Source organism: Chinchilla lanigera, unplaced genomic scaffold (genome assembly GCF_000276665.1).
Source record: "Chinchilla lanigera isolate Chin_1 unplaced genomic scaffold, ChiLan1.0 scaffold00002, whole genome shotgun sequence".
Taxonomy (NCBI): Eukaryota; Metazoa; Chordata; class Mammalia; order Rodentia; family Chinchillidae; genus Chinchilla; species Chinchilla lanigera.
The window spans coordinates 48,227,199-48,247,703 of NW_004955403.1; the positions used below are offsets into that span (position 1 = coordinate 48,227,199).

Here is a 20,505-nt window from a genome sequence, read left to right on the forward strand (position 1 = left end):
GGGATTACAGGCATGCGCCACCATGCTCACGATACTACTGTCTTCTGTTGAATCATCTTCCCTAGTGATTGCTGGCCTTATGCTCCAGGAGGGAGCAGGCTGCAGAGGCCAGGCACTAGCCTAGAAGTAAGGAAGCTGGCTTCGCCATGTAAACCCTGTGCTCACTAGCTCTGTGGCCTTGAATAAGTGACCTGTGATCTCTGAGCCTCTGCTGGATTTTGCCCCCCTTTAAAAGTGTTGCATAGCTCCCGTGGGGAGCCCACAGAGTATGAAACTATGAGAAGAGATGGTGGCTTTGAAACCGCTCTGCAGACTGACCGTTCAGGGCTCTGCCGGTGGGAGCCTGTGATCCTTGATATGGTCTCCACTGGGAGTAGTCCCTGCTCTGCACACCCTCCTCCGGGGCAGCCTTGGCCCGTGGCTTCCCTCTCATCCAGGGACCCTGAGCTCCCCTCTGTGTGCCACCCTTATCCAAGGCCACTGTCTTTGTCTCCTGGAATAGTCAGGCGGAGTGGCCTTGAGTGCTCAGCGGCAGGCCGAGTTTCCCACCGTAGATAAGGAACCTGCTTGGGTTAGGTTCAAGTTCAGCAGCCACAGCTCTTTCCAGATCTCAGAGCGCAGCTGACAGTGGTTTCTAGTTTGCATCGCCTGCACTGCTGTTCGCAGCCGGAGCTGGGCAGTCGAGGTGGGGATGTGGGGACAGTGGCTGATCAGGAGGAAGCATCTTATCACTGAGCTCCCCAGGGAGGCACCAGGACCACAGGCACTGGGGCCAGACAAGTTGACTAGTTTTGCAGTTCTCCTTCACTCACCAAGTGTATACTTCTACATCTAGAAAAAATTACAGACCCAGTAATAGTTACCAAAACAAACACACCAAAGAAGAAAGAACTTGGATTCAGAAAGCTAGCAGCTGATCCAGTGACCCAGGAAAAGTCCTTTGACTTCCCAAGTTTTATTTTCCTCTCCTAGAGTGGGAATTATCTATAATTTGTGCCTTGCAAGTTTACTGTGAGAATTCAGTGGGATTAACTCTATCAAATTCCCAGGACAGTAGCTGCAGGTCATTATTACTAAATGACAGCACTGACTGTCCCCTTCCCATGCTGCTTTTTGAAAGAAGCGGTTCATCTTGAGAAGTTTAGAAGAGCTCCGTCCCCTGGTGACATTTGTCCTGAGGTCATTTAAGGGAGCTTTTGCCTCCCTAATTCTGGTCATTTCCTCATCTTCCAGCATGGGGCTGAAGGAGGCGGAGACGCAGATCAAACCTGGTTCCCCTTCAGCCCTGTCCTGATTCAGTTGCTCTCCTCAGTAGAATTTAAGTTTTCAGTCATTCCCTGCTACCTCTAAGGAGCTTCATTTCCCCCGGCTTTGGGAGGCTGGTTATAAAGTCGGCTAATATGTAGTATGGGATCCATGCAATTTAATTGCTGACTCATCGTTCATAGGAAGCACTGACCTCCCTGCGTTCAAAATTTGCCAGCAAAATAAAATCCTGGCCCTGTGTGGAAAACTCTGGAGCAGAGGGCGCTGTGGCGGGCTGGGGTGGGGGCAGGAAACCCTGTGAGTCGCACCGTCTTCCCGTTGCTGCGTTTGCACGCAGATTCAGTATCATCTCCATGAACTGGTGGGTTCCAGGAGCTGCCAGAGCACAGGCCCTGACGTACAAATAAGCTGGTCCCATGGCTCGAAATCAGCAGCTGATCATTTATTACCAAGCACAGAAAATTCCCGCAGCAAACTCATCCTCTGGTCAGGACATTTTTATCTGTGACTTGTAAGCCCTGCCTGCACCGAGGCTTTGGTGAGAGAGGGGATGGGATGTGGAGATGACAGGGACGAGCCACAGGCAGTGCTTCGGGGGTTTTTGCAATTCTGCTTTTTCTCCAAGTGGTTGCCTGGCTTTCAGGTTTTCTTTCATTTTAGGAGCCCAACAAGGTCTTTCATTTGAATCTCTTTTCAAAAAGTCAGACTTTCTCCAGGCAGACAAAGCTTTCATGTGACGGAGAGAAGCACTGGACAGGGTAGGAAGCATGTAGGGACATGGGGCTCTATGCAGCCCAAGGACACAGAAGGACCAAAGCACCAGGTCTGGGCCGTGGGAGTTACAGCTGTGTGAGGAGACGTGGGGTGATTGTACAGGTGTGTACATGGGAAAGCTGACGTAGTGATTTCCGCATCTGCGAGTGCGTGAGGAATGAGGTGATTGACTCAGACGCAGTCGGTCAGGAAGTTGCTTGGGAGAAATAATTGAGTTGTGTAATACTTGGGAATGAGTCCATCTTCGTGCCTGGGCCTTTATTGTACAGATCAGCTAGCCCTGGGGGAATAATTTTGCCCAAAGCCACAAAGCAAGCTCATGATAGAATTAGAGACAGACTCCGAGTCCCATATATCCCTTCAAGCACTTTTTTCCTCTACATCATAATATCTGCAAGGAAGAGGAAATGTTGGTGGGCAGAGCTGATATTGATCCGGTGCACGTGGAAAGCTGGCGCACCCAGCAAAGGGCTTGGAAAGGTGGAGGAAAGAATCTGCTTTTGCTGGTACGCAGTGAAGCAGCGCCATTGTCCGCATGGCCCCTAAATTTCTCTAATACTCCGTGAATATCTTCTGCATTCCTCTCAGTGTTTCAGCATGAAGATAAAACTGCTTTTCCTTGTGACTTGGCTTTTATCTCCAAAAATCTAAGAAGGAAAAAAATGATAAACATCTGGACCAGAAATATAAAAAAGTGAGGCCTTAGATGTCTTCAAGTAGAAAAGGGGGAAAAGTCCCGAGTGAACACAGGAAGGTCCTCATTGAGTGGTAGAGCAATATCTGAGATCTCTTGTTTCATGTAGCTGGTCTTCACTCTAATAGAAACCAGAGCACTATTTTCTTTTAGTTCCAGAGTGTTATTTTAAGTTTGAGCCATCAGATTTGTTTTCAAGTTCCCACCATACCCCGGGATTGTGCTGACCCTTTTGGAGAGGGTCAGAGGTGTTGTGAAGTGATGCAGTAGTGGCTGGGAGTGCAGAAAAGTCCACCAGCAAAGACTGGCAGTAATGAAGAAAGAATGCTGCAACAGGCAGGCCTGGGCTGTGCAGTATTTAGAAAATAGAGCAGGCAGTATCTCAGAGCACCCATTTTCTGTTGCTGTTACAAAATACCGGAAGCTGGGTATTCATAAAGAAGAGAGGTTTATTTTGCTCACAGTTTTGAAGGCTGCAAATTAGACAGCTCCATCTGTTCAGCCTCTGGAGAGGGCCTGTTAGGCTGGGTCATGACACGGCTGATGGTTTCACCACCGGAATGTGTGGATGAGATCAGGGTGAGACCAGAAGTCACAGCAGTTGAGGAGCCAGCTTGCTTGTTTGTCACGAAGCACTGTAGCAAGAACTAAGTCACTCCAGGAGACCAGGGTTCATCTCTCCCAGGACAGCACCCCTGTGCCCTGATTACCTCCTGTTGGGCCATCTTAAAGATCCTCCCCCACCTCACATCTCCACATTGGAGCCCAAGCTTCCAGCACATGGACCTTTGAGGGACCCACCACATCCAAACCCTAGCATAGGGCGGCAGGAGAACAGCGTCAGAGAATTGGGCCCTGCGCCTGCTGGACTGGGCAGGGCTTTGTCCTCAGCTGTCCCCTCACAGCCCATGCAGGTCAGGGGCCAGTGACCCTCCACCTTGCTTAGAACAATCTGGGGAATGTGGTGGTGGAGTCCGTTTCCTTGAAGTGGATGGGGAAATTGCTTCCTCCGGTCTGTTCCAGCTTGTCTATTCAGTATTAATTTGGCACCGTGAATCAGAGAAGAATGGCTGTCTTCATCCGTATTGGGGGAAGAACTTGGCGAACAAGGCTGATGTGGACAGGCAATAATTAAATTGCCATGGATCGTGTCTAATATAATTGAGACGGAGGACTTGGGAACATGTGCCCCAGACAAAGCCTGTCTTACACGGAGGATTCCCTGAGCCTTGAGCCTTTTCTTTGCTGCAGTATGAAAGGCAGGATCTTAATTAAAATTAGAAACCATTTTTAAAAAACACTAGGGTGGACAAATGGATTGCAGGAAAGAAAAGAAATGATCTGTTTTATGCCAAATAGTTTCTAAAGGCAAAAACCTTATAGGCTTAGTTTTTCACTTTTTTTCCCAGTTTGGAAGATAATGAAATGGAAATGTTTTATAGCAGATTGAACGAACAAAGCAGGGATTTTACTTTGGCTTTTTAAAAATGGAATCTTTGCCTCATTTTATGCTTTTCTAAGAATTGGGATATGAAGAAAAAGCAATGTAGAAAATGCCAAAAGCACAAAATGTAGGTAGTTCTGCAGTTTTTTTCATGTGCTGGTACAGGACTAGGAACTGACCCAGGGGCACTGTACCACTGAGCCACATTGCCTGACCTTTTTATTATTTATTTTGAGACAGTTTCTCACTAAGTTGCCCAGGCTGGTCTCAGACCTGGGGTCCTCCTGCTTCAGCCTCCTGAATAGCTGGAACTATAGGCACATGTTACCGTGCCGGGGTAACTTCACAGTTTTAAACAGGCATTGCTTTCTGTATTTGCTCTGTTGGTTTGATTTTGTTTTTTGAGACAGAATCTCACTGTATAGTGCAGGCTGGCCTTTAACTTATTAGCTCAGGTTGACCTTAAACTTGCCAGCGATCCTCTTGCCTCAGCCTCCCAAGTGCTGGGATTACAAGTGTGCACCACCAGGCCAGCTCTACAGTGTTAAAGCACTTTGAAGCCCCAGATCCATGGGGCTCCCTCTGTTTCTTTGCGTTCTCATGAACTTTTACCACATCAGCTGTGCAAGGCATTCAACAGTGCCGCTACCCCATTCCTTGGCCCAGTGCTCTTCCCTCACCTGCACTCTGCTCAGGAGGACCCTGGGTCTCTTCGGTCCTGTTTCTAGTCCGTACTTCACCCCAGAGCCTGCATCCCTAGATTGTCATGGAAGAATACCTCTGGGGGCGTGCTGCGCAGCTCTCAGCAGTGTGCATGTGTGGTTTGTGCATGTGTTGTTTTTGTAACGTACTGCTGTATTTGTTTTTGTAATTTTAGAAGTATATGGCTGTATACTGTGTCGTGACTTTTACCTGTAAATGGGAAAAAAGTAGTTCCACAGCATCTATGAAGTAAGTGAGATTGTGCAGGTTTTTATTTAATATATTTCAAAAGCGGTATGCAAAGCATTTTTATTGATCACTCTAAAGTGACCTCTTACCCCTATGTATACAAGTATCATATTGCCCTATTTATTTTCTTATTTATTTTCAATTTTTTTCTATTTTTTTGCTCTTCTCATAACCTGAAATTATCTTGTGTGTGTAGATATACTATGCATAACATATATATAATTATAATTACTGTCTTTTTCTAAAATATTAGCTCCTCAAAGGCAAAAACCTTATTTCCAGCACACAGCACATGCTATAGACTGTTTTTACATACACACACAAATACACGTATATGTGTACACATACAATGTATACATATGTGCATACATATGTACTTATAGAAATTGATACATATGCAGATATGTATATACCTGTATATATTTGTGCATAAATATATGTAAATATATATTTAAAATGAAGCAGTTATTTAAATAGAATCAAGGTTGTGATAGCTAGCATCAAGCATTTGACTCTTAAAATGATCGAGGCATAAATGATTCACTGGTGGTTAATTACTTCAATTACAGTAAGATATTAGTAGAAACCCAGAAGAACAGTTCAGTGTCCAAATGACCTAACAGTTTTCTGGAGAAATAGAGATTTTAAAATGATGTTTGCATTTTTATTTTCCAGTATTTCTTATTTCTGAAATTCCAGTTATTTCTCCATTGTTAGTTCTTTCCTTCAGTATATTATGGAGCATTTACCCTGTATCAGCTACATGGACACCAAGGTGACGTCTTCCTTGTCTAAGAGGAGTGTTCGCTAAGGCAGGAGTCAGGCAGGCCAGCGTCACCCAGGGCTCTGTAGTTGGGGACAGTAGTAAATTCCAGGTGCAAGTAGCCCAGTTAGAGTCTCAAGGAAGAGCTTCGGCTTGGAGGCCGAGGTCAGAATTAGCCAGCTGCTGGAAAGGACAGTGTGTGCTTGAGAAGAGGCTGGGGCTAGAGATAGGTTTGGGGGAATCAGGTGCAGAGTAGTTGCAAGTGGAAGAAATTTCATACTGAGAAGGTCTGGAGCATTTGAAAGAAAGGAACATAGCTTTGCACAGAGCACAGATTTTGCAGTGAAGGTTGACATAACCTGGATGGGAGCATGGGCAAGGGTGGCAACTTGAAGAACTCACAGTGGGATCTGTTGTGCCCGGTGGAAATCCTTGGAGGCTTTTAAGCAAATGACTCAAGTTTATCCTTTATGACAGAATAGTACTGCATTGTGTATAAATAGTACATTTGCTATAACCATCCATCTGTTTGTGGACATATAGGCTGCTTCCAAGATTTAGCTATTACAAGTTGTGCTGCTATAAACATGAGTATGTGTGTATTGCTGTAGTATGATGTCTTTTTTGGGGGGGATAGACATTAGGCATTTTGTTTTATATTCACTTATGGAAAAAAGGTAAAACAAAATTTCCTAACAGAATAAGAGAATAACAATAGTTAATGCATCACATGTTATCTTTAAAGTAGTTGCTCAGGGTACAAGATATGGGCATAAGAATTTCTCTAATCAATATTAGCATAAACCTTCCTTATTAATGAACTAAGAGACACTAATAGTATAACTGACTTGCATTTTTTCCCTTTTCCCTACTTGAGATAATACCTAGGAGGGGAATAACTAGGTTAAATGAAATTTCTAGTTTTATCCATTTTTTTGAGGAATCTGCATGCTGATTTCCATGGTGGTTATACTAGTTTACATTCCTACCAACAGTGTAGAAGGGTTCCTTTTTTCTTGCAGCCTCACTAGCATTTATTATTATTTGACTTCTTGATGATGGCCATTCTCTCTGGAGTGAGATGGGATCTCAGTATTGTTTTGATTTGTATTTCTCTGATGGCCAGAGATATTGAACATTTTTAAATGTATTTATTGGCGATTTGTACTTTTGAAGAAGTGTCTATTCATTTCAGTGTCCCGTTTTTTTTTTTTTAATTGGGTCTTCTATTTTAGGGGAGGTCTAATGTTCTTTGAATTCTTTATATATTCTAGACACTGTGGTGCCTTGGTTCATGAATAATTTGTTCTCCAATTTTGGAAAAGATGGCTACATCTGTGTTCATGCAGGAAAGACGGCCGTGGCTGGTTTGTCACCCGATGCAGAGTTTGCAAACAAAAACTAAATTTTGCTAAACACTTCTGTTTGCGAACCGAACTGTTTGCAAAGAAAAGCATTCATGAACCAAGGCACCACTGTAGAGGTCCTGTCTGAGGAATAGCTGGCAATAAAACTTTTCCTTTCTATAGTTTGTCTCTTTACTCTGTTAATGATTTCCTTTGTGTGCAGAAGCTTTTTCATTTGAACTTATCCTTTTTTAAAGTTGCAATACTGGATGAAGTAGGCCTGGCTCCGAACAAAGCCATCCCTAGGTACATTTGAAAAAAAAAATCCTGAGCACACACAGCTTTCCACGTGACACAATTAACTGCTTAACACTTCATAAACGATCAGAATTGCTCAGTTTTCACCACACCGTTCTTCTCTCCTTCTGTGTTTCCTCTACCTTGTTTTCTCATCTTAGAACAACAAGACCACACTCTTCCGCCAGCTGCAGCAGATGACCTACAGCCTGATCGAGTGGCGCTCCCAAATCCTGTCTGGAACACTCCCCAAGGATGAACTGGCGGAGCTCAAGAAGAAAGTCACAGCCAAAATTGATCATGGGAACAGGTGACTGGGGACGATCTTTCACTGGGAACTTGGAGCATGACTGACACCTTCATGGAAGGATACTGTTTACAACAAACTTCGTTTTAAGTTAGCACATAGTGATTGGACGTCTTTATAGGTACAGTGTTGTATTTCAGGACAAGTGTACAATGTGTCATGATTAAAGCGGGGTAACTGGAATATCCATCACCACAGCCATGGATTGTTTCCTTTGTGTTGGGGCCATTCAGCATCCTCTCCAGTAGCTATTTGAAATTCTCAATGAATTGCTGTCAGCCATAGGCACCGTGGGGTGCTGTAGAACATTAGAAGTTATTCCTCTCCTCTAGCTTCACCCCAGTGTACTCCTGACCACTCCCTAGGCCCACATCTCCCCACCTCTCCAGTTTACCAACAGACTTTGGATCTTAGTGTTCCAGAGAATGATGCTTACTGCTCCCTTTGTGTCCTAGAAAACATTCTTTCACTGAAAAAACTTTCACAGCCTTGTATGGGGTGTGTGCTGCGCTGCGTGTCAAGATGTGACAGGGACGCTGGCCCAGTGCTGAAGAAGCACAGAGAGGCCTGGCACTCTCAGATGCCCGAGACCGTGTCTGCTTTTGCTCCAGCAATGGTTGTTCAATCAATATCAGACTCATTCGACCTCATTCTCTCCATCTTTCTCTAACCGGGACTGTGGTTTGCAGTGTATGAAAACTCAGTTCTCCAAAGCAGCAAGCGTGCTTCCAGGCTGGGGGTTACAGCTGCGGTCACCTCTAACGTGTCAGTCTCTTCATTGATCTCTTTGTTAGCTCAGACAGCTAGAACATGGGCTCCAGATTTTATCACCTTTGGAAATCAGAAATTCAGTCACTTTATCCAAATTAATGTAGCTTAGGGCTCATGCCTCCAGGCTGGTCCTTTCAAAAGGGCAGAGGTGGCCCCTCAGTTGGTGTTTGGGGGGGATTCATGTGGCTTCGGTTTCTTCTGTGTGTATATGATTTTCTCCTCCCCCTTTACCCTGCTCCTCTAACTTTTGAATATGTGACTTCTTCCCCCTCCACTTCCACCCAGCTGCTTCAGCCTCAGGACTGCTGAATACCCCTCACAGACCTGCTAAAGTACGGCTCCTTGCCTCACCACATAAATGCCATATTCTGACGGCTGCATTCGGAAATGGCTGGAGTGAACAGAGCTTCAGGATTCAGATTCAATCAGTATTTAGGAGATGCCTCTGTTGCATGTTTCACAGCCTTATAACCCTATGAAGCGGCTGTTCTCATTTCCATTTTATGCTGCAAGAAATGGACCACACAAGCGCAAGTGATTTCCTTCCCAGTCGCGCAGTCAGTGGGAAAGTGTCCCTTTGCACTCAGGCCTTTTGATTTCCTATCTAATGCTCCCCTCTTAGGGCCGAGAATTCAGGCTGCTCCGTCCTGAAGACTATAAGTCTAGTAATTGCACTGCCAGTCATGTAGGACCAGAAGACTTTAAACATTTTTATCTTATTTTATTTTATTTGTACATGTTTGCAGTACAAGCATTTTACAGTCATCTTGGGGAGTGGGTACAGGGACATAATACAGCTTGATTCTTTTTTTAAAATCCTTTCCCTCTCCCTCCTCCTCTCGTTTTCCTTTCCCTTTTTTCGTTCTTGTTGATAATGTTCATCTTAGTTCATGTCTATGGCATGCAATGTCCGTACTCACTGAGGTTATGGGGGCCCTGAACCTGGCACATCTCCACTCTGCCTGTTTCCTCCTCCCCTCCCTTTCCCCCTCCCCCTTCCCCTCCCCTTGATCCCCTGGACCCCTTCCCATTTGCAAGAAGTCTATCTCTTATCTCCTTATATCCTTCCTTTGTTTTCCTCTTAGTTTGTACTTTGCCTGTTTTAGATGAGAGATACAATAGTAAAAGTTTGTCTAATTTATTTCATTCAACGTTACATTTTCACCAGACCTGGTGGCACACACCTGTAATCCCAGCACTTACGAGGCTGAGGCAAGAGGGTCACTGTAAGTTTGAGGCCAGCCTGGGCTACATATTGAGGTCAAGCCCAGCCTGAACTATATAATGAGACCCTGTCTCAAACAAACAAACCATTATATTTTCTAGGTGCATTCATTTTCCTACAAATGTCTCAAATTTGTCCTTTCTAGCCAAGTAGTATTCCATATATATACAAGCCATAATTTCCTTATCCAGTAATCTGTTGGTGGATATACAGGCTGCTGTAAACATTGGCATGCATGTATTACTGTAATATGACGTCTTAAGCTCTTTGGGGAGGATACCTAGAAGAGGGATAGCTGGGTCATATGGAATTTCTAATTTCAGTTCTTTGAGAAATCTCCATACTGATTTCCATAGTGGTTGTACTAGTATACATTCCTCCCAACAATGTAAGAGGGTTCCTTTTTTACTACAGCCTGCTAACATTTGGGATTTTTTTGATTTCTTGATGGTTGCCATTGTTCCTGGTATAAGATGGAATCTTAGTGTTGTTTTAATTTGCATTTCTCTAGTGGCCAGAGATGTTGACCATTTTTTCATATATTTATTGGCCATTTGTCCTTCTTTCTCTGTGAAGTGTCCGTTCATTTCACTTCCCTGTTTTCAAAGTAGGTCTTTAACTGTAGCTGGTTTAAGTTTTTGGAGTTCTTTATATGTTCTAGATATTAGTCCTTTGTCTGAGGAATAGCTGACAAAAAAACTTTCCTATTCTGTAAATTGTCTCTTCATTTTACTAATTGATTCTTTTGCTGTACAGAAGCTTTTTAGATTGGTATGATCCCACTTGTTGATTCTTGCTGCTATTTCTTGTGCAACTGAGGATCTGTTTAGAGAATCCTTTCCTACCCTTGTGCAGAAGACTTACTGTGTTTTGTTTTACCTTGTTTTTTTGAGATAGGATCTTCCTATGCAATCCACGCTGACCTTGAATTCATGGCCCTCCCTCCTGCCTCAGCCTCCAGAGTGCTGGTATTCCAGGCATTCACTGCCATACCCAGATGTCTGATAACTTTCTTAAAAGCCAGCTAAGATGGGATAAGGCAGTTCCCTTTGCACACAGACAGCCTCTGTCCTTTGGGGTCTTGCCACACTGACTTTGGCCCAGAGGTCCCCCAGCCACTGAGGCAGGACATTAGCCCTCCACAGATGTGGGATATGTGTCCTTTCCCATTCCAGCCCTTAGAAGCAGCTCAAGAAATGAAACTCTGGGGGCTGGGGATTTAGCTCAGCGGCAAAAGCGCCTGCCTGGCAAGCGCAAGGTCGTGAGTTCGGTTCCCGGTACCAGAGAAAAACCAAAAAAAAAAAAAAAAAAAATAAAACTCTGTCAGTGCCACCACAATCGCGTCCTTGAGCAGCCAGCAAGGCCGACGTTCAGGAGTCTGGGTGGCCCGTAGGTCTGGCTGTGGAGGAAAGGGACCTGCCAGATCAAATCAGTTGGTGGAGATGTTATAACACAGGAAAGTGGGAAGTTAGGAATTTTTGCTTTGTTCCAGTAGACTTGGCCTGTTGCCCCTTCCCCTTGAGTCTCCTTGCTCTTCAGACATCCCCACTGCCAAATCGCTGGTGCCTGGAATGCACACTTGGCATTGACACAGCGGTATCCTGTTTCACCAGTCTCCAACTTTTTGGAACTAAGCAAATCTGTTTCTACTTTTATGTACCCATTGGGCCCAAAAGCCTGGAAGAGAATGGGGATTTTGCCCACCACACAGCCCCGTTTCCGATGCAGCCCTCCGAGCGGCAGTTTAATCCAGCCAGGTCTTCTTGTACCGCTTGTTGCAGTAAGAGCTCATATTTATTGAGTGAGTACTGTATGCAAGCAAGAGATTTGTATTAAGTGCTTCTCATGGGTTATTTCATTATATCCTAACAGCCTTGAAGGATAGGGAACATTGACCCTTGAAGAAACTCAGGCTTTGGAAAATGAAGGGACTGCAGTGCTAGTATGTTAATAAAGCCAAGGTTTAAATCCTAGTCTAAGCAACATCGCAGGCAGTGATCTGAGATGGGATACGAGAGAGCGAGAACCAGGACTTACTTCCTCAAGCTCCTTTATGGCGGTCCTAAATTGAGTAAGGAAGTCAGGGTGAGCTCTTAAAGAGTCGTGCATTGACGCTTCACACTGTACCCAGTCACAGACAACCAAGCGAAGAGGCACTAGAAAGAGGACCTTGATGAGCACCAGTGCCAATTTAGCCTTTCTTCCCGAGGACCTGTGGACCGAGTTACTTCATGTGTCCTTACACAGGTTTTGCTGACATCATCTCAATCGTTTTGAACATTGCTCATATAGAAAAGAGGCAGAAATGGAAGGAAAGGGGTCAGTTAGCCATTCTTCCCTTCTGAGTACTGACTTCTTCAGTACTTGGCCTTTCCACAGAGTGCCCGGGTTCTTTGATCAGGGCTATTGTGCAGCGTCACCTCTGGAGGAGAGAATCACCTGGCTGTCTCTTTCCCTCCAGAATGCTCGGGTTAGACCTGGTAGTGCGAGATGACAATGGGAACATCTTGGACCCGGATGAAACCAGCACCGTCGCCCTCTTCAAGGCTCATGAAGTGGCCTCCAAAAGGATCGAGGAAAAGATCCAGGAGGAAAAGGTGTGCTTTCTCCCGCGGCAGACTTCGGCTGCTGAGATTTGATTTTTGCTTTATTTTTTTAATGAGAGAGAGTTGTTGACATGAGGTAGAAATGACTAGAAAATCTTATGTGTTCTCATTTTCAAAGTGAAACACAGCAGAATGTGTTCTATTGCAGAATGAATGCAAACATATATAAATACAGTGGGAAAATCAAGATGCCAAACAGGATATAAAATGCCATTATTTGTGTTTCAAAAATACACACAAGCCAGGTGTGGTAGCACACGCCTGTAATACCAGCACTCGGGAGGCTAAGGCAGGAGAATCACTGCAAGTTCAAGACCAGCCTGGGCTACATAATGAGCTCAAGGCCAGCTTGAACTGCATAGCAAGACCCTGTCTCAAAAAGACAAAAAAAAAACAACACACACACACACACACACAAAGGCATACATACGTCAGTGTTTGCATGTGCATAGACTAATTCTGAGATGATCAGCAGTGGATATCTCTGGGAAGGAGAACTGAGGGCAAGGGAGACTTTACTGTATAATCTTCTGTATTTGGTGCCTGTGTTATGATTTCCAAAACAGAAAATTATAAAATGTTCAGAAGGTGTAGAAACTGGTAACTACATTAAAGAAAAATGATGAAGATATAGGAAGCAAAGAAAAAAGTCACCCACGTGACTGCCTAGATCAGTGGGGGCAAACCTGCGGCACGCATACCCCAGCGGGCTGCTTGTATTGTGGAAAGCTCTGAAAGGTTCACCATCACTGGCCTAGATCCACCGGTGTTAACATTTTGATGTATTTCCTTCCAGTCTTTGTGCGCTGATGAGTAAAGATTATATTCTCTTTTGTTTGTGACTTTTAATTCTTTAGTGTAGTCACACACATTTCATCATGTTTCTGAATCCAGTGGCAACTGCAATGCAAGGTGACACTTTTCTAGCGGAATCTTTCGTATCCCGTGAGAGTTATTCCCATAAAGAGGGATGATGGATCGGCTTCACCAGCAGCCATCATAAGGCGCGATAATTCTGTGTCCCCTAGAACCTCAAATGATCACGCTCAGCCACCATGCATTGAATTACTTGTATTCAGGGCCCTATACGTGGCAGCCTTGATCATCTGAGCAATGGTGCTTGTATCCTGCTCACCTAGCAGATCATTGGTCCATTCTCACGCACTGTCTTCTCAGCAGGTGCTTCTCCTGGGTGGGGGTTCTGTTTGCTCCCGAAAATAAGACGTTTTTCTCTTTCCCTCTGTCCAGTCCCTTCTGCAGAACCTGGACCTGCGGAGCCAGGCCATCTTCAGCGGCGCCCACACCTATGGCCTCTACGTGAACTTCAAGAACTTTGTCTGCAATATCGGGGAGGACGCAGAGTTGTTCATGGCCCTTTACGACCCAGACCAGTCCACTTTCATCAGGTAGTGGAGCCCCAGATCGCTTGCTGTTGGCCCTGCAAAGTACTCAGCCTTCGCCTGCCCCTACCTGAGGAGCCTTTGCTAGGTTGTGGGACGGGACTCAGAGGAGAGGCTGAGGGTTTCTAGGCAGTGGAGAGGGAGTCCCCTGGGCTCCAAAGCTGAAATAGTGAACAGCGTGGGTGCACGTCGTGCATATCATTAGACACCTCCAAATCCACAGAATGCGCACGACCAAGAATGTAATGTCACCTGTGGGCTTTGGGTGGTAATGGCGCTGTCCACGCAGGCTCAGCATTTGGGACCAATGTGCCGCCCTGCTCAGGATTGGAGTGGCGGGCGTTCAGGTCAGCTCTGCTGGGAACTCAAAACTGCTTTAAAAAACAGTCTGTAGAAATTTATAAAAGACCAGGAAGTAATAATGGGTATTGTTTAATCCTAGGATGACAACCTACTGAGCAGCTCGGGGGACATGGGTTTACTTTTGAGAAGGTGATAAAAAGCACTTACTGGGGCTGGGTGTGATGGTGCATGCCTGTAATCCCAGCACTCAGGAGGCTGAGGCAGGAGGATCTCCATGAGTTTGAGGCCAACCTGGGCTACAAAGTGAATTCAAGGCCAGCCTGATCTGCACAGGGAGACCCTGCCTCAAAAAGACCAAAAAAAAAAAAGCAGTTACTGATGAATTGTTTCTTTCTAAAACAAATGTTTTAAGTGTGATATTGTAGGTTACAAGGATGGGTTTGGAATGGCTATTGGAAAATTAAATTCCTAGCCAGGTGTCATTTCACATGCCTGTAATCGCAGCACTCTGGAGGCTGAGGCAGGAGGATGGTTGCGAATTTGAGACCAGCTTGGACTACAAAGTGAGCTGAAGGCCAGCCTAAACTGTATCGGGAGACTCTGTCTCAAAAAGACAAAGGAAGGAAGGAAGGAAGGAAGGAAGGAAGGAAGGAAGGAAGGAAGGAAGGAAGGAAGGAAATTAAATTCTTGATTGAGCAAAGCTCAAACTTCCATACAAAGCATTTGTGAGTTGGAAAGAAGGCCCCAGACAACTGGTAGTACAGACCTGTAATCCCCACATTCTGTGAGGCTGAGGCAGGAAGAGCTCAGGTTCCAGCCCAGACTTGGCAACTTACTAAGACCCTGTTTCAAAATAAAAGGGGCTGGGCCTGTAGCTCAGTACAAACACCCTGAATTCAATACCGAGTACCATATGAAAAATAAAAGGACAGTCCCATCCCTGACGGTGTGCTGCGTCTGCCCCATCCTGAGTAGCGTTTGTTGTGATCCAAGTGGAGGCTTCCTGTGGGGCTGCAGCCAGGGACATGACAGAGCCAGAGAGCCGCAGTGACTCGAGGGACCAGGTGTGCGTGCTCAGGTCCTACGTTTATGCAGCTGCCTACAGGATTTCCAGGAGCTGTCTTGCCCCTTCTCCTCACTCTTATATTTCTGTACTCGGGGCAACCTCCATGCCTGCTTGGTCTCTCCTTAAAAGCAACGTTTTCTTTCTCTTGCCAGTGAGAACTATCTGATTCGTTGGGGCAGTAACGGGATGCCCAAGGAGATAGAGAAGCTCAATAACCTGCAAGCGGTGTTTACTGTAAGTCTCACCGTCTGTTTCCTCATTGTCTTTGTTGCCCTGCTGCGATCGGGTGCACATGGAAAATGTAAAAGATGAGAATTCCTCAGAAGCCTATAGCGGGAATAACCCATTCACTTACTCAGCAGAGATGTAGCGAGCATCTATTTGATGCCAGGCCCTGGCTTAGGCACTGGTGGTACATCCCTCAACAAATCACGGGGGGATAAAGTACCTGTGAATAAAATTAGGAAAGAAAAAGTCCCTGCTGTTGAGCAGATTTTGCCCTGAGGGGGAAAACAGGTCATAAACAATCAATAAATGAGTAAAGTACATGGAATTTGAGACGGCCTGGGTGTTTTGAGGGGGCTGCCATCGTCTCATGGGGAAGCGCTGTATTTTAAATAGGCCAGTGGGGATGAGGCCCAGTGGTTAGAGCATCTGCTTAGCAGGCACAGAGCCCTGGCTTTGGTCCCAGGGACCCAGGATAAGGGACTGTGTGAACCAGGGCAGGTTTCTGTGAGAGGGAGAAGTTGGTGAGAGCGTGAGCTGTGCGGGGAAGTGGGGCACTGCCTCAGACCTAGGTCCCTGGCCAAGCAGAGGCAGGGTGTAGACTTCTCTCTGTATGCATTTGTCCAAATGGACCGTTCCTTCGCCTCCATCCTGAGAGCTGCCACCTGGTATGAGCTGAAGATAGGGTGAACGTTTAAATTTTTAAGAAATTTATTATAGTAAAAGAAATTTTGCCATGATTCCCCCCAACGTCGTCCCTTCACTTAGAATATACTTATCCCATCATTCTTGCTGCTTTCTGAAGCAGTTCTGGAAGTGCTCTTTCATGAGTGTCTTTACACTGTGGTACCTGTGTCAGTGTGTTGAACTGATTCAAAATATGTACCTGTCATGGTAATGTTAGACTTCAGGAAAGAACCAGACATCACACAGTGCCAGGTCTGGTGAATAAGGTGGACGAGGACAGAGCACGGTGTTTATGAACCTCCCTTTCCCCTGGATGGGCCTGGGCAACAGCATTTGCAGTATTTTTGATCAAACCAGATGACGATACGGAAGAGGACTTCAGAACTACTTCAGAAAGTGGCAGGAACTGTGGGCTAAGTGTGTTTAAAGCAAGTTGGAGGAGTTTCGGGGGGGAAATAATGGCAATGCATCTTTCACTGTAATAAAAAAAAATTTTAATGTAAATATTCACTGTATTTGGCTCACAATGTGTATGTGTGTGTCTGCCTGGGGGGCTCCTTCTCTTTTTTTTTTTTTTTGTTTGGTTTTTCTCCGGTACGGGGAACGGAACTCACGACCTTGCGCTTGCCAGGCAGGCGCTTTGCCGCTGAGCTAAATCCCCAGCCCGGGGCTCCTTCTCTTCCTCCCAGAGTGCACTGTGTCTGGCTCAGAGCAGGAAAATGCCCTGGGCTGCACGTTCAGGCACGTGCACCATCTTCTTCCTACGTTAGGGACTTTCTGGGCTTCTCCCACTCATTTACGACGTTGGTCCTGGGGCCTATAGGGGCGACTCTCCTTGTTCTGCTCTCCTCAGCCCACACGTTATGTCCTTATTCTCTTCCCGTTCTTAGGGCAAGAAAAAGTGTCCAAGTTACGGTGCCGAAGGGAGTGACAGGAAGGACCTGTGCTCCCTGCAGGACCTTACTTTTACTCCTTCTGTTAGTGTCTCCCTGCTGGGATAAGCGTGGGCTGATTCCTGTCCCTGCACTGAGTAAATCCAGCCCCCTGTCAATGCAGTAAGGCTCTCCAGTATCTCCTTAGCTCTAAGATACGTGGTTTTCTTCTCCCTGAAGTCAAAAGGCATTTATCTGTCTATATGTCACACTTTAAAAGGTGTACAGAGAAAGATACTGAGTTGAGCATGCTGGGGTGTGTCTGCTATCTAAGCACTGAGGAGGCTGAGGCAGGAGGATTAAGAGTTTAAGGCCAGCGTGGACTACACGGCTAGGGTAAGGCTGGCCTGTACTGCATAGCAAAACCCTATTTCAAAATACAAGCAGGGAAAGATGGGTACTGTATTATTTAGTACTTGGTCCATCTTCTCACCGGTACCATTTTCCAACAGCGGCTGTTCACCATCCTTGCCTCTCTGCCCCACCAGTCCACACCCATTAGGACCACTTAATATGCAGATGTCACGTCTAGCCTTTTCAATTAAGTAAAATGTGGGAACCATTTCTCTGGTCATTGAGCAACCTTCAAAAACTTCATTTATCCGTGCTAGCATATTATTGGATAATGCGCCATACTGTTTTCATCTGTTTCGTCTGTGATTGGAAACCTTGCAGAACTCCCAGCAGAAATCTGGGCTGGACGTTATTATTGGTGGATACTCCTGCCTTGGTGACCTGAGTTAACTCAGTTGCAGGGAAGAGATTTGGAATAATTATTTGAAAAGTAGTTTTTGGTTTAGTCAAGAGGACTCGGGCAGCTGTTTCATGAAGATTTCAAGCTGTAATGAAATTAACTCTGATATGAAGTGAATGAGATGCGAGAGCTCACTGCTGGGCCTACTCACCCATCCCGACAAACACAGAGGAGTGCGGCCCTCAGCTCTGTGCGGGAGCAGAGAGCTTTGCCCTGCACACTTCACGTTACTCAGCACCCCCTCCCCCCACCGGAGAAGCCCTCGGTGGGTTTCTCTCGGAGAGCAGGTGGATAATGGCACAAAGCAGTGCCTGCATCACCCTTGCCTCCCAGCACTGCTTTGAAGATGAAATGTCACAGGCCTATGTGGAGACCCAGTAAATGTCACTGTCACACACATTTGTATTCCTCTGGCACCAAAATGCAGCCTGTCCTGAATTAGGAGGATGCAAAGTGACAGCAGTGACTGTCCTGATTTTTAAATACCCCATTCACCTGAGCGAAGCCCGACACTTTTGACTGACTCCAATCTGTTCTAGAATTTTGGAGTTGGAACTGGGGAATGAGAAAAGTGCTTTTGTATAAATAGGAAATCGTTTTCTCTGATACTGCGATAGCTTAGGGATGGGAATGGGAAAGGGAGGAGTCTCTCTGGGGTTTCTGCGTTGAGAAATGTGCTCCAAACGGGATTCTGCTGTAGGGTGAAAAGAGAATGTCACAGGTGACTCGGGTGACCTCTCCTGGGTTCTCTTTCCATGCTTCAGGACCTCAGCAGCACAGACCTCATCCGGCCCCGCATCAGCCTTGTGTGCCAGATCGTTCGTGTGGGCCGCATGGAGCTGAAGGAGGGCAGAAAGCACACCTGCGGGCTCCGGAGACCCTTTGGAGTAGCAGGTACAAGAAAGGCCTTGGGACCGATGTGCAGTGGTGCAAATACTGCCCTCAGCAGGAGGCAGTGCTTGGAAAATCAAGTCCAGCCAGACACGGTGGTACATGCCTATAATCCCAGAGCTCTAGGAAGCTCAGGCAGGATTAAGTCCAGTTGGAAACTTAGCCAGACCGTTTCTCTAAATAGGGATAGGGTTATAGCTCAGTGCAAAGGCCCTGGGTTTAATCTCTAGTAATGGGGAAAAAAAAGAGAGAGAGACATATAGGCAGAAGAAAGGAAGGCAGGAAGGAAGGAAGGAAGGAAGGAAGAAAGGTAGTTGGTCGGTCTATAGTACAATGTAGCCATCCACTTGAGAGCATGTGCCCAAAAGAATTGGAAGCCAGGTATCAAAGACAAACTCATAAAGTGTTGTTCATAGCAGAATTATTCACAAGAGCTAAAAAGTAGAAGCACCCTCAGTGCCTATCAGTGGCTGAATGGATTAAGAAAATGTGGTGTGTTATCTGCCAAAGGGCGTATTATTTAGCCTTAAAAGGAAGGAAGTTCTCACCCAGACCACAACGCAGATGAGTCTTGTGAACATTATGCTAAGTAAGCCACACACCAAAGAAAGTGAATATTGTGTGAGTTCATGTCTATGGCCCACCAAGGGGAACCTCAGTCGTAGAGACAGAGAGTGGAGTAGGGACTGCCAGGGTATGCATTGGCCAGGGACATTAGAGAGTTCTAGCTTGGGAAGATGAAAGGTTGTGCAGGTGAATCTGGTGACGGTTGTACACCACAGTGAATAAACTTCGTGTCCCTGAGCTGGACACTTACAAACGGTTAGGATGAGCCCATCATGGTGGCACATGTTTGTAATCCCACCACTCAGGAGGCTGACGCAGGAAGATTGCACATTTGAGCCCAACCTGGCCACTTAGTGAGTTAAGGATCAGCCTGGACTCCATAGCAAGACCCAGTGGAGAGAGAAAAAGAAAGAGGGGGAGGGATAAAACGGTTGATTTTGTGTTATGTATATCTTCGGGCAATTTCCAAAACTAAAAGAGAGGGAAGAAGGAAGGAGAGCAGGGCAGGGAGTGGCCAGAAGATGAGCCCAGGACGGGAGAGACGGGTCCCGCTGTCACGTCAGCATCAGGCACATGGCATTCACTGCCTGGGCCGCCGGTCCTTTGCTTGGGTCCTTTATCCCCACCTTCGTTCTCCCGCTAGCGCTGTGGGCAAGTCTCCTACACAGCGGAACCGCAGAACTGGCTCAGGGGATCCTTTGCCTGTGTCTGCATATGGATGATGGTGATAGCTGCTGTCATTTTTTGGTGGTGGTGATGGCGCAGGGAAACGAACCCATGCCTCCCACATGCCACGCAAGCTCTCTGCCACTAAGCTTCCCTGAAAACTAGTGTGCCTATTTGAGACATGTAATTTACTGCTCGAAGGCGACAGTATATCTTGAAGTGCTTTCAAAGGGAATCCATGGCTTAAATCCAACTCTGGAACCTTCCAAGAGGCCCTGTATCTTCCTCTGTAATTTGTTAAACTGAGAGAACAGATTTTTGGTCTTACATTGACGGTGGGTCCCCAGTAGCTTGGAAGTCATTGGTGAAATGTCGTCATTCTGCTCATGCAACCAGGCAGATATTCACCGTTCTTGGGCTCAGCCTCATGGGTTGTATGAATAATAAGGTGGCCTCTCTCCTATACCCTGTCCGTGTGCCACAGCCCTGGAGCTGCCCCATCCATGGGCTGCTCCAGGGCTGACCAGAGAAATAGCGTTGAGGATCAGAGAAGGCAGGGAGCCCTTGACC

The 20,505-nt window shown here is 46.1% G+C and overlaps 1 protein-coding gene across 4 annotated transcripts in view; it reads left to right on the plus strand.

Moving 5' to 3' along the window:
* Positions 1-20,505, plus strand: part of Dock5 (dedicator of cytokinesis 5) — a 191,603-nt gene that overhangs the window by 80,583 nt on the left and 90,515 nt on the right. For all 4 annotated transcript variants that reach the window (XM_013514062.1, XM_005373711.2, XM_013514069.1 and 1 more), the window contains exons 6-10: positions 7,697-7,845; positions 12,300-12,435; positions 13,693-13,850; positions 15,366-15,447; positions 18,576-18,705. In XM_013514062.1, the coding sequence (XP_013369516.1) occupies positions 7,697-7,845; positions 12,300-12,435; positions 13,693-13,850; positions 15,366-15,447; positions 18,576-18,705 (655 nt within the window). The remainder of the gene's footprint in view (positions 1-7,696; positions 7,846-12,299; positions 12,436-13,692; positions 13,851-15,365; positions 15,448-18,575; positions 18,706-20,505) is intronic.